Source organism: Diceros bicornis, chromosome 19 (assembly GCF_020826845.1).
Source record: "Diceros bicornis minor isolate mBicDic1 chromosome 19, mDicBic1.mat.cur, whole genome shotgun sequence".
Lineage (NCBI taxonomy): Eukaryota > Metazoa > Chordata > Mammalia > Perissodactyla > Rhinocerotidae > Diceros > Diceros bicornis.
Window position 1 is genome coordinate 24735305 of NC_080758.1, and position 14671 is coordinate 24749975.

Sequence of the window (14671 nt, forward strand, 5' to 3'; positions counted from 1 at the left end):
TATGATTCCATTCATATGAGGTATCTGGAGTAGTCAAAATCATAGAGACAGAAAGTAAAGTGATGGTTGCCAGGGGCTGGGGGGAGGGGAGAATGGAGAGTTATTGCTTAATAGGTATAGAATTCAGATTTACAAGGGAAAAGAGTTCTGGAGATAGATGGTGATGATGGTTACACAATGTGAATGTATTTAATACCACTGAACTGCACACTTAAAAATGGTTAAGATGTAAATTTTGTTATACATATTTTAACACAATAAAAAAAAAGAAAAAAATCTAACAATAACAACAAAAACCTACTGCTAGAAGCTAGTGGATTGTCTATGGAGCATAGCTATCCATACAAATAAAATTAGGTTTCTGTCAGCTTTGGGTGTGACACTTGGATTCTCTGACTTAAAATAGATAATACAGTCATCCTCAAGTGTAGCTGAAACTAAAGTTCAACAAGAGGCCTGTGTGACTGCTCATTTGGATAGATTTCCATGTATTAAAACATCACAGTCAAAAAGAAACAAACACTGGTTTCAAAAATGAGCCCCTTGGGGGCTAGCCCAGTGGCGTAGTGGTTAAGTTCACGTGCCCCGCTTCAGTGGCCTGGGGTTTGCAGGTTCAGATCCTGGGTGCAGACCTACACGCCGCTTATCAAGCCATGCTGTGGCAGGTGTCCCACACAAAATAGAGGAAGATGGCACAGATGTTAGCTCAGGGCCAGTCTTCCTCAGCAAAAAGAGGAGGATTGGCAACAGATGTTAGCTCAGGGCTAATCTTCCTCAGCAAAAAAAAAGTCCCTAATCAAAAATCATACTCAGAAATGCAGGTGTTGATATGCTGTAGAAATGTTTCCTGCGAAAACAACTCTATGTTATGTGTTCCAGAGTGAATATCTTCAGGGTATTATTTATTTTATTTAAATAAATAATGATTCTCCCAGCTTGTAAAACCATAAGGCTTTTTAATAAATAGACCAGACCGTAGAACTCTAGGGGAGGGCTGTTCTCAAAGCCTTACATTCCAAAAGAGATAACAGATAATGTCTGAGGCCCTCCTAGGTCTAAGTTTCTGTAATATTCTCTTGTCCTTTCTCTGTTTTGAAATTCCAAGCTCCCTAATACCTAATGCATAAAGGCCATATGCTTTGGCCCTGTGTCCTGGGTTCCTCCAGAGTCTGGCCCTACCTTAACTGATCAGCCTCAGCTATGCTGTTCTTCTAGGCCCACCTTTTTTTTTCTTTTTCTTTTATTGAGGTCACATTGGTTTATAACATTATATAAATTTCAAGTGTACATCATTTCAACTTTTGTATAATCTGCATCGTGTTCACCACCACAAGTTTAGTTGCCATCCCTCACCATACATGTGTCTTCTAGGCCCACTTTTAGTTCCAGCTGAAGCTCTCTCAGCCCCTGAGGCAGGAATGCTGTAATGACAAGGAAATGAAGGGACAGGGAAAGAGCTCTAGATTGGAAGTCAGGAAAACTGAATTTTAGGTCAAGCTTTGCTACTTCTCACAACATGAGACCTTTTACAAATTACTTCATTTCTCTGGGCCTCAGTTGCCTCAACTATAAATAAGGGGAATATTTCATTAAATGTGCTTTCTAGGTCTAGATTTTATTATTCATCCTGGCTGAGAGCAAGAGTGTTGGAAAGTGAGAATCAGGAAAAGCTTCAGAAAGAAGATGGCATTTCAAATAGTTCTTAAAGAATAAGCAGGATTTAGACTGGCCCAGATAAGGAAAAGACCAATTCAGGGAGAGGGGAACAATGTTAGCTTAGATGCAGAAGCAGAAAAGCACAGGCCAGTCTACAAGCCAATGCCAATCCTAAATAATTTTCATCTATCAGTGGTGTTTTTTCATAAAGCTAAATTTACTTTATATAAGGGACTACATTTTATGCTATGTCCTACCTATTTTTAGGCAGTTAAATTATCTTTATTTTTAATTGAGTGATAGTGATATAAGTTGATATTTGCAGTTGCAAAAATATCCTTACTTTATAAAATTTTAAATTGGCAACTCTTTGGGATTCTCTGCTGAAATAGTCATGCAATTTTTAAAAATCTCAAACATTGATATAAAACAAAATAGCAACCAATTCAGTTTAGACCTTAAGCTGCATTTTGTTGGCTATAAGATTAAAAAGATAGAATGTCAAGGCCATGAAAGTCAAGTAAAGACTAAGGAACTATTCTAGATTGAAAGAGACTAAAAAGACATGACAACTACATGTCATGTGTGATTCTGAACTGGATCGTTCTGTTATAAAGGACATTATTGGGACAACTGGCAAAACTTCAGTGGAGTCTGAGGATTAGATGGTAGTGGTGTATTAATAGTGATTTCCTGATTTTGATAGTTGTATTATAGGAGAAAGTCTTTGTTGGAAATACAGTACACACTGAAGTATTCAGTCTGCATCCTACTCTCAAATGGTTAAGGAAAAAAAGTTATGTGTATTGCACTTGCAACTTGCCTTTTTTTCTTTTCTTTATTTTTTTAAGTGTTGATCCTGTTTTATTATCTGACAGGAAAATTAGACAATACACCAATCCAGGACGAGATAGCTGGGCTTAACCCTCCTCCTCCTCATTGCCAGCTCTAGCCCCACCCTGGCCTTTGGTGTTCTTCCTCTTCATGAGGCCTCCCAGTATGGAGAGCAGAGGGAGGAGTAGATAGATGTGCTTCTGGGAGTCCAGGTAGACAGTGAAGAACTGAATGTTCACTGCCTGCTTGCAAACCCTGATATGGTGCTGGCAGACCAGCACTCAGACGTGGTGGGTGGTCTTGGACAAGCCAGGTTTGAGGACCTCTCCAAAAAATCCTTGATCTTCAGGCCCAGGATGTAATCCAGCTTCATCCTGCCCTTGCTAAGCACCTGGATGCAGACGAGTTGCCATAGCAGGGTATTGCCTTCAAACAGAGGGTTGCATCAGCAGCTCCCGGGGAGCTTTACGGATGTTGACCAGAGTAAAGTTGACCCTCCAGACCACACGTTTGTTCCAGAGACCATATTCACTAATCAGCTTCATCTCTTGGTCGAGGCGGGATTTCCTGAAGGGTCTCTGTGGGGTCACATAGGTTTTGGGAAAAACCCACCTCCAGGCCACTGGCATGCTGGCTCCAATCTCCTGTCTGTACCTAAGTGCAGGGCTTAGTAACTGAGAAAGAGCTGTACCTGTTACTTTTCTATAAATTTAGGAATGTTTCCAAACTTTAAAGTTTGATAATATAGACTAGGGAAGGCTCATATATAGTGTCCCAAATGCTTAAATTTTATTCTGTGGGGTAAAGAAAAGCCAGAGTTGCTCCTAGACTAAAGGCCCCTCCTCCACCTCAAGACTTTTTACCTACTAAAATCCCATGCCATGGAGGAATGGAAATGGATGATCTCTGCCAGAGTGGCCACCTGACAATCAGTGCCTACTGCTTGCCATATCACAAAAGGGAGAGAATGAGAAGCTAGTCCTTACTTTAATAAGCTTAACATCTTTTTTTTTTTTTATAATTTTATTTATTTATTTATTTTCCCCCAAAGCCCCAGTAGATAGTTGTATGTCATAGCTGCACATCCTTCTAGTTGCTGTATGTGGGATGTGGCCTCAGCACGGCCAGAGAAGCAGTGCGTCGGTGCGTGCCCAGGATCCGAACCTGGGCCGCCAGCAGCGGAGCGTGCGCACTTAACCGCTAAGCCACGGGGCCGGCCCCAATAAGCTTAACATCTTTAATTAGAGAGATATAAACCTCCCAGCACCTAAGACCCATGTTGGGAAACAGTGATCAAAGAGAACAAGAAAATGCAGGAATAGGAAATTACCAAAGGAATACAAAAATAAATAAGTGTGCTCAATCATGAAACACTTCCTAGAAATGATGGATTTTGAGCCAAGTTTGAGAAAAGAGGCTAAGTGTTCATCAGAGGAAGGAAGGGCATTTTGGAAAGGATAGAAAAGTCAATGTGGCTGCCAGTCTTGAGTCCCTCTGCCTAACAATGCCCTTGGACATGTGTGATATGTGTGAGTATTAGTACCACCTCACAGTAATAAATCTTTTCAGTGTGTTTTCTCATCTTTCATCTCAGCTAATCCTCATAGCAATCTTTTGATATTAGCAGGACAAGATTTGCTATCCCCATTTGAAAGGTTGGGAAACTGAGGCTCAGAAGGGTGTCATCACTTGCCAAAGGTCACAAAGTGATGGTTAGGATCTCTGCCTGCAGATCCTCAGGCTAGGTTTTTTTTTTTTTTTTAATATATACCTGATCAAGAGAGTAATCTTTTCAAAATGTAACTCTGATATGTCATACCTCTACTTAAAAATTCTTCATTGGCTCCCTAGCACTAGTCAAAGCTGCAATTTTACATCTCTGTGTATGATCCTTCCCCAAAGCTCTCCTCCCATTCGACTAATGGAAATTCCATTTTTCAGTTGCTTAGACAAAAATATTTGAGATATTCTTGACTCCATTCTCTTATACCCCACATCAAGTTCATCAGCAAATCCTATTGGCTCTGCCTTCAAAATATTCCAAAATCTGACCACTCTTCACGACCTCTACCATTATCTCCATTATCATATCTTGCCTGAACTATTGTCCATGACCCCTTACTGGTCCCCTTGTTATTGCCCCGTGGTCCCCATTCACTATTCTCCAAATAATATGCAGACTATATATAGTAGATATTTAGTAAAAAAAACATTGTTTAATGAATGGATGAATGAGCATGGCTAAGGAAAGGATATTTCTTTGAGGTTTGCCCTTTAATGTCTTTAGTCTTATAAATTATAATTATAAATTACAGTCAATATTTCCAAAGCCAGCCCTAAACAATCTAAGTAAACTACTCACTAGACAAGAGACAAGTTGTCAAAGAACCTCAGGCTATGTAAGTAGAAGCATAGTGTCTACAACAACAAATGTAAGTGTTCTTCTGTCCAGAACAAGTTACAACTGCTATGTGACTCTGGCCAAGTCAATTCCACTCTCTGAGCCTCAAGTTCCTCATCTGTCAAGTGTTGTTGTGAACTATACCCAGGTTCAAAAAAACAAGGGAATGAATATACAAGTACAGCACAGAGGAGAATAAACAGAATTATTAGAATAAACAGAAAAGTCTTAGGTATTATGGGAGATTGTAAATTGAGTGGTAAAGTGTGGCTGTCAATGGGGCTAATGTAATCTTGGATATGTAAAGTCAGAGCAAAGAATGGTAATAGTTCCCTGTCTAAGGCAGACCATATCTAGAATAGTTAATGAGAGATAATGACCAACTAGAGTATGTCCAGAGGAGATTGACATGGATGATGAAGGAGTTGTTCAGGAAACCACATCATACAAGGAACCTGGGAATGTGGACTCAGTATTACTTCACCCATAAAACAAGAACACTGGACTAGATCAGGGGTTTTCAAAATAAGCTTTGCAAATCCCGAGAGGTTCCACACACATACCTCACAGAGACCACAGTGACAAGGTAAAGAAGCCAATAGAATGTGGCTCTGATCCTCCCGTCCGTACTTAACCAGATCAGCTCTGCTCTTACCTGTTTTAGGTATGCAGCTTTGGCATAATGATAAAAATAGTGAACACATTATTTGCAAAGCACTAAGCCCTTTACACAGATTATTCCATTATCCTCATAACAATCTATGTTTAGGAACTGTTATTATTCCTGTTTTACAGATGGGAAAACTGAGGTTTAAAGAGATAAGGCAACTTGCCCAACTAATAAGTGTTAGAGTAGGGACTGAAATCCAGGCAGAGTCCAGAGCCTACTTGTGTTAATTTTATTTGAATAAAAGGATTCTAATGCTTTAGAAAAATTGAAAATTACTGAACTAGATGATCTTCATGGCATCTTCTAGATTTAAATTTCTATAATTCTCCATTCAGCCTGGCAAAGGGATATAATAACTGTCCTCAAATATCTGAAGGAATGTCTTATGGAAAAAAGAATAGGGTTATTCTATGTGGCCCCAGAACATAGAACTAAGACCAAGGGAAGAGGACAGAGGTAAGGAGAAAGTTATAGGGAGGGAGTATATCTAAGAAGTTTGTAACAGAGTTGCCCAACAATGGGACAGGTGGTGAGTGAACTCTGTGGTCTTGGTAGTGTTCTAGAATCAGAATGATCACTTATGGGGATTGTTGGGGATGGAGATATTGAGACTACAATTTCTTTCTTTTTTCTCTTTTTTTTTGTGAGGGAGATCAGCCCTGAGCTAACATCCATGCCAATCCTCCTCTTTTTGCCTAGGAAGACTGGCCCTGAGCTAACATCCATGCCGATCTTCCTCCACTTTATGTGGGACACCGCCACAGTATGGCCAGACAAGCGGTGCATACGTGCGCACTCGGGATCCGAACCTGGGCCGCCAGCAGCAGAGCGCGCACTTAACCACTAGCCACGGGGCCGGCCCCAGGACTACACTTTCTGCTTTGAATAGGCAGTGGACCAAATGACCTCAAAGAACTGGAACTGAGAGTCTCAAATTCTCAAATAGAGGTTCAAGGTATCAGAAACTGGGGATCATTACTAGTGCCCAATCTCTCCCATATCAAATCTAGGAAAAGGAGGAAGGCCCATCCTCAGCTCTGTGCCTTCTGTATTTACTGCTGTAAATGTGAGGCTTCCCTAAGGCAAGAACTCATGCTCCTACCTGACTACTTGGTATCTTCAAAGGTAAGAAGGCTGGTACTGGATTCCTCCCCTTCCCCTAACCTCTCCCAGCTGCCTTGTCACTGCAGTTCCTTAAATTTGTGACAGATATTCTGAAGTTCAGTGCCAGAACTAACTTTAGCAAGTATCCTGTTCACCCCCCACAGTTTATAGGTGGGATAAAGAAGGCTCAGAAAAGGGGATTATCTAAAGCCATTCTCCTCATTAAATATTTACTGAACACACCAGTATAAGAAGTCAGCCCAGAGAGAAACTCAAGTAGCTGACATGGAGCTCAGGACACTGAATCAGGCCTCAAGACAGTCTCCATTTATTATACACTTATTATTACATATGTTAGTATATCTAATAATATATTAATATATAATATTATTATTATAATACATTTATTATTCATATCCCACCTCCTTCCAAAAAGTGACTAGTGACTTGGAAAGTACAGCCTACTTGTCTCATTTTTACCACTTTGGGGAGGGGTTCTTTAAGGCATCAAGGGTCATAAAACACAGGGAGAAGTGAGAGAAGCAGATTAGAGATCCACCTTAAACATTAAATCCTCCAGCCCTGCTCCACAATCTGCCCACCTGATTCAAGTAGAAAAAGAACTTGTTGCCAGCAACAGTGATTTCCCATATATCTTCCATTAGTTTAAAGTCTTTATGCTACCAGTGACAGTACTGTACTGCCCCCAGGCAAGGGAAACAGACTCTTCCTCAGCTCCTTCACCCTAAACCTTCTAATATTCTCCCTTTCTTTCACTATGTCAACAGAAACCCAGCCTGCCTACTGAATCACCATAAAATCACTACAGAACTTCTAAAACCACTTCCTCTTCAGAAACAATCATAGAATCCTGAAATATCAGAGCCGGAAGGGAAATTGTAGTATATCTGTAGTTCACCTCCCACCACTCTCACAAAGGGAAGGCTCAGAGAGGGGAAGAGAATAGTCTGAGGCCTGAGAATGATCTGAGAAGAAGAAGGCCATCTTCTTTCTCAAATGAGTGTTTTTCCTTAGCAAGTATTTTAATCAGTAAATACACTGTTGTCAAACCAGTGAAGATATAGATGAAGGACAGAAAGTCCCTCCCTTCCCATATCATTGGAATGAACTTCAGGACAGGACATAGATAATTAACAGAGTCATTGGTCATGAATGCTAAGACAATACACTTTAGGGCTCTGGCTTTCCATGTCACCTTGACAATCTTCTCCTTGTCAGAACGTGGGCTTGTCTCACCTTCCCAACTAGCTCTACCTTCTCAAATACACACACTCACACATAACCCACATGGATCTGGAGAGTTCTAAATATCGTACTCTGGAATTCATACTCGGGAGCATACAGTGATGCTTAGAGCAGAGCTTCTGTCCTAAGGTAAGTCACCTGCTTCTCAGAAGCTCCAGTTTCTAAGGAAGAATTGAATGAAAGTGAGAGCCTCTGGAGAGACCAGGTGATTTCAGCTGAGGATGAGGGGTGAGACGGCGCAGAGATAATGAGAGCCATAAGCAACCCAAAGCAAACAGTAGAAGAAATGGACTATGCCAAATTTCTTGGGCTTTGGAGACTGGGGTCCTCTCCTAGAACAACCTAGATATTGAGCTGCTTCTATAAATCACCAGAATAACAGCCATCAACCACACTTTCCACCCTCTCCCCATAAACCCTTTAATTAATCCCCCAAATCCCCTACTATCCCCCAATGTCCCTTCAACTAGCCAGCCCTCACTCCTTGAGCTACCCCTAATATCCCTCACTGACTATCTCTCCCTGAATGACTATTCTAATAACTTTGTCACTGATCATCTTCTCACACATATACATATAAATCCCCACTGACACCTCTACCTGCCACACTAGGGGGAAAACTGCAAGAGAGGTTGCAACTAAAGTTTTGTTTGGAGGACAAATTAAGCCCTTGGATCGGATGAACATGTGCCTTTGAAAGAGGTAAAGTGTTACATAGGCTAGGGGGACCCTTGACTCTTCTCTCTCACTTTCTCCTCCTGTCTCCTCTCCTCCCTGTTTACCAATGTTGCTTTCTTTGCTCTAAATTACTCTAAAATTTCATCTTTCCAGTCTACTCCCACCAACAGAATCCAAGTTCAGGCATCTCTACCCTGAATAATAAACTCCTAGCTCTCTGGCTTCACTCTCACTTCCATATGTATTCAGATTTTTTTTTTTTAATAATTTTATTTATTTATTTTTTCCCCAAAGCCCCAGTAGATAGTTGTATGTCATAGCTGCACGTCCTTCTAGTTGCTGTATGTGGGACGCAGTCTCAGCATGGCCGGAGAAGCCGTGCGTCGGTGCGCGCCCGGGATCCGAACCCGGGCCGCCAGCAGCGGAGCACGCACACTTAACCGCTAAGCCACGGGGCCAGCCCCATGTGTATTCAGATTAATCTTCTTAAACCAAGCTGTGACCACATCAGTCCCCTGCATAAAATCCTTTCATATGTCTCCAAAAATAGCCAAGATCTCCCATTCCTGGACCTCATCCACTGTTGAAGACAACCTTGACTCCTCTTTCTCTCGCTCCCCACATCCAGTCCAAGTCAGCAAATTCCGTGGGCTCTTCACTCAAAATAGAACCAGATTTTGACCACTTCTAACCACCTTCAAGCTACTACTATGGTCTAAATCACCATCATTGCACACCTGGATTCCTATAATAGCCTCCTAATTTGTCTCCCTGCTTCTCTTCTTGCCCTTCTACAGTCTATTCTCAACACAAAAGACAGATCCTAAATATAAGTTAAATCATTGTCACTTCTATGCTCAAGATTGTCCAGTGGTTCCCCATTTCACTATGAATAAAACTCAAAAGTCCGTATTGACTTTCAAGGTTCTACACGATCTAGTGCCCAGCTGACTTCATTCTCTACTACTCTCTCTTTCTCTAGCTCACACTGTTTTAGCTACACTAACATCCTAGCTGGTCTTCAAACACACCAGGCAGCAGCACACTCCCACCTTAGGGCCTTTGCCCTAGCTCTTCCACCTACCTGGAATATTTCCCCTTCCCAATCCAACTATCTACATGGCACACTCCATTTCCTTCAGATCTCTGCTCAAATGTCACCTTTATCAGAGAGTTCTTCCCTCATCAATCCCCACTCTTTGTTGTCATTCTCTTTTCCCTTATGCTCCTCTGTATTTTTCTATAGCACTTATCACTACTTATCATACATTTATTGGTTTGTTTGTTTATTTTCTGTCTCCTCAAGCTGGAATATAACCTCCATGAGGTCAGGGACCTTGTCTGTTTGTTCAGAATAGTGCCTGGTACATAGTAAGTTCTCAATAAGTATTTATTGAATGAATAAATTGTTCCCTGTACAAACACTTTACTCCAGGCAGACTTCTCACTGTCCCAATATAATAATAATGGTGGCTAATATTTATTGAGTGCTCTCAATGTGCCAGGAATTAGACACATGGGTTTGTTATCCTCTTCAATCCTATTCAATTGACAACTCCATGAGCTAAAAACTATTTTATCTGGGGCCAGCTCACTAACATAGCAGTTAAGTTCGCACTGCGGCCCTGGGTCTGCCAGTCTGGATCCCGGGTACGGACCTACTCGCTGCTCGTCAAGCCACGCTGAGGCAGTGTCCCACACAGAAGAACTAGAAAGACCTACAACTAGGATATACAACTACGTACTTGGGCTTTGGGGAGAAAAAAGAAAAAGAGGAAGATTGGCAACAGATGTTAGCTCAGGGCCAATCTTCCTCAAACAAACAAACAAACAAAATAAATAAATAAAACTATAAAACTATTTTATCCACATTTTACAGTTGAGAAAACTGAGGCTTCCCTCGCTCAAAGACGTTAAGTAACTTGTACAAAATCATACAGCTAGTTAGTGGCAGAAACAGGACTCAAATTACGTTAGTTTGACACCAAAACCCATTCTCCTAATTTTTATGTTATACTGCCTCCGTACAATGCTTTCTCCCATCTATGAACCATTTGTGTAAGTGGCTCTTTGCAGTTTGGCCCATACTTGCTTTCAGGCTGTTTTATACAGGCTTATTTGGTCTTCCCAAATAGAATTCCATGAGACCAGAGTCTGGGCCATTTAAACCCGATAACACATTTTATCTGATATTTTTAAATTAATTTAAAGTTAATTTAAATTAATTTGACTTATATGGCTAATTTCTTTTCAACTGTCACAGTCAAGTGTTGGACAACTAGAATAATGAAGTAGTATCATGTGGTGCAAAGAGTAGTTGACTAGGAGTGAGGATATCTGGAGCTTAGTCTCAGCTCTGTCTCCAAGCAGGTATATGACCCTTAGGCAAATCACTTAGCCTCTCTGGCCCTGAATCTACCCATCTGTAAAGACAGTTGGCCTAGATGGACTCTAAACAGTCGCTTCAAGTTCTAAAAATACTATTATTCCATGAACATTTACAGTGTGTCAAGCCAAAAATAAAAGGCCAAATTCCTCCTTACTATGGTTCTGGCTAATTGGAGTACTTTCCTAAAAGCACTATTTCCTTTGTGGGCTATTTCAGTATATGTATAAGACATGCCCCAAAACAAGTAATAAGCTACAAATGCGGTTTGCTAATGCCACTAAAGCTATCTAAATGACACGGTTTAGGTTGAAAAGAAAGTCATGCTAGGGCTTCATAAGAAGTATATCAACTGGAGCAAATCATTGAAAATACGTCATCTTAAAAAAGTCAATAAAAATTAGAGAAGGAAGAAGGTGGGCTCCAAGACAATGGACTGTGAGGGAGAAGGAGGACTTCATAGAATAAATGGTATGATGGAGAATTTGTGAAATATTGAGTTTATGACAAAGGCAAATAGTGCAAGAAAACAAAAATCTATACCTAAAAGTAAATGCGATCATAATATATTACTCTTATGTAAACACTGATTTTAAATTAACTAAAAAACAGAGCTATAATTATATTGGGAAGATGAGAGAAAGAAGTTGGAGGAGTATACAAGAATTAAATTCTCATCTATCATAATAGGAAGTTAATACTTTCTAAAAAAAAGATGAAGAAGTAGTAGTATAAGCATATTATTTTAAAACAAAGGGAAAAGATGATCTGTTCTCTATGGAATTCCCTTTGCACCTTTGTCAAAAGTAAATTGGCAAATAAGCTAACTTCTTCTGAATTGTACACTTTAAAAGTGTTCAAGTGATGAACTTTATGTATATTTTACCACAATAAAATATCAATTGGCCACATTTGTGAGGATCTATTTTTGGATTCTATGTTCAATAAAACATGTATCTGTTCAAAAAAAAAAACAAAGAGAAGTAACCATATATCTGGCATATCTGCACTTTACTTTCTTATAACAAATGTGATTTATTTGTAGCTTACCGTAAACAAAAGAATTGAATAATAATGACCCCTGTGGAACTTGTCTCACACTCCTCTACCCCTGTATCTATAACACCTAACATAGGACTGAGCATCCAATATCTTTGAAAATTCTTGTTGGTTGAGTGACCAATGTAAAAATGGAGTGAATACGGCTTGTTATGAAGTTGCAGAATTTTGCACTGGAAGTAAATTTAGAGATTATCTAATCCAATGTTTCCCAAATTGGTGTTCCACGGAATACCGCTTCTTATGATGTTAGTGGCATGCTGCAAAAAGTGTTTGGGGTTCAAATAAATTTGGGAAATCCCATGTTAAACAAAATTAATCAGATATCTTTACTGTAGGACTTCTTGGAGGCTTTACTATGTTAATATACATTAGGAATCCCACAAAAGGCAATTTATTATGTAGTGTTTTTCAGACATTTGTTTCATGAATTAAGAAGCCCCTGCTAATATCTCTAGTAATTAGTAGTTCCTGGAGCATTCTTTGGACAACACTGGTCTATTCCACTCCCCTCATTTTACAAATGAGGAAAGAGAGGCTCTCTAGAGCCTGTTCAGATATGGACGGTAGGGGAACTAGAAAGAAGGGCCTCGGACTTCTGGAGCAATCTCTAGTGACTGAACAACTCTGGCCTGTGTTTTCTCAGTCTTTCATCATGCACCTGAATTATTTCAAACCAGGGAACAAATTCAGACACAAGTATCTCCTTTGCAGATCTTTAAAGGTTTTCTGATCCCTAAGGAACCTAGGAGGTGGGCCCAGGTATTGGCTGGAGCTCAAGCATAAAGTCCCAGGGCATGAGCTAAAGAAAGTTCCAAAAGACACTCAGACCATGAGTTTCAGTGGCAAAGTGACCCCAAATTGAACAATGGCAATGTGATAATAAACCACTCACATTTGTACAGTGTTTTCCAATAAATAAATGCTTTCACAAATTGTCCCATTTGGTTCTCATAACAATCCAGGGAGAATTATTATCCCCATTTTATGGAAGAGGAAATTGACTCGCAGAGTTAAATGCCTTGCCTGTAGTTACATAGCAAGCGAATGGCAGAGTTGGAATGAGAACATAAATTTCCTATCTCTCAGGTTAGGGTTCTTCTCAATATATAGGCAAATTTTGGGCAAACTGGGCAAATTTTGACTGAGTACAAATTTAACTCTTCTATAAAACATCCAAACTGCTCCTACTGGATCACTTAAAAAGGAAGAGGGTCAAATTCTCAGAGTGCTCATGGATGGTAGCAGAAGCAACACCCCAATATCTGGAACTTCAAGGTCCTATTTGGGTTGAGTATATTAATACCTCCTATAGAGCTATGTTGCCAGGAGGAGAGGGTCTTAGAAAATTCCCACTGGGGAGCAGCACGGCCTACTGTTACAAGCAAGGAGTCAGACAGACTTGGGTTTGAATCCTGGCTCTATGATATTCACTCTGTAACCGTTCTGTGCTTCGTTTCTTCACCTGTAAAATGGAGCTAAGAATACCTATTTTGCAAAGCTGTTGAGAAGCTAATGTAAGGAATTACAGGGACAGTATGCAGAATGTCACGGTTAAGAGTGTAAGCTCTGGAATTATAGTACCTCGGTTTGAATCTCAGCCCTGCTTCTTGCTAGCTATATGACTTCAGATAAGTCACTTAACATTTTAGAATTTCATTTTCACATATGTAAAATGAGGAAAATAAATAGGGCAATCTTAGTTGCTGTGATCATCAAATGAGATAATATTTGTTAAGCACTTGAGCATATGTCTGGTATATAGCTCAATAAAAGGCAATGATGATAACAGTGGTGGTGGTAGTGAAAAACCCAATACCCATTTTCTTCCCAAAGCAAGAGTAAGAAAGAAAGCTACTCAGTCCTGTTCTCTTCCATTTACCCTCTCCCCTCTTTCTTCTCCAACTACAAGCCAAGAACAGTAGACTAGAAGTCAGGACACTTGGCTTGAATGTCAGTTCTGTCACATACTATTTATGTGATTTTAGGGAAGTCATTTGTCTTCCTTGAGGTATTTTTCCTTACCTGAGACATTAAGTTAACAATACTCTGCTTACTCTACTGGGTTGTTGTAAGCATCATCTGAGTTAATGGATTTTAAAGTTCTTTGTGAACTGTGAAACACTATGTAAATGTGAAGCATGACTTTTTATCTATCACAGACTATAAGATAGATGTTTTTACCAGTAAAAAGCAACTTTATCACCAAGTTTTTTCTCGTGGACAATTCGATCTAGTACGTTGTAGCAGACGTTGGTAGTTGCTCCTTTCATCCACTCAATGAAGATTTTCCCTTTAGTCACATCAAAGTTGTACTGGAGGAATGGGCCAGGACACGGGGTCTTCCAATAAAATTCCTTGGCAATGTCTCCCCAAAACTCTGCAACAGAAAGGGAAATACAGACATCACTAAGCTTCTTAGACATATTTATCCTCAGATGGCTTACCAGTCTATGCACAGAACCAAGTCACAACTTCTCTGCCCTATACTCTAGGACTCATAACCTAGGTCCCTCCTCTACCTGTCTAATCTTATCACTCACCACTCTCCCAACCCACCTTCTATTCCTGTGAGCTGAATCTTGACTCAAATTTCTGCCTTCCCTCCTCAAAATTG

At 40.1% G+C, this 14671-nt stretch overlaps 1 protein-coding gene and 1 pseudogene across 3 annotated transcripts in view; both read right to left on the reverse strand.

The window, feature by feature from the left end:
• The window catches only part of ACSS2 (acyl-CoA synthetase short chain family member 2), a 46961-nt gene that overhangs the window by 26467 nt on the left and 5823 nt on the right, over window positions 1–14671 (reverse strand). For all 3 annotated transcript variants that reach the window (XM_058562839.1, XM_058562840.1, XM_058562838.1), the window contains exon 2: window positions 14239–14434. In XM_058562839.1, coding sequence (XP_058418822.1) covers window positions 14239–14434 — 196 coding nt within the window. The remainder of the gene's footprint in view (window positions 1–14238; window positions 14435–14671) is intronic.
• LOC131418502 (small ribosomal subunit protein uS4-like) lies at window positions 2376–4227 on the reverse strand (annotated as a pseudogene).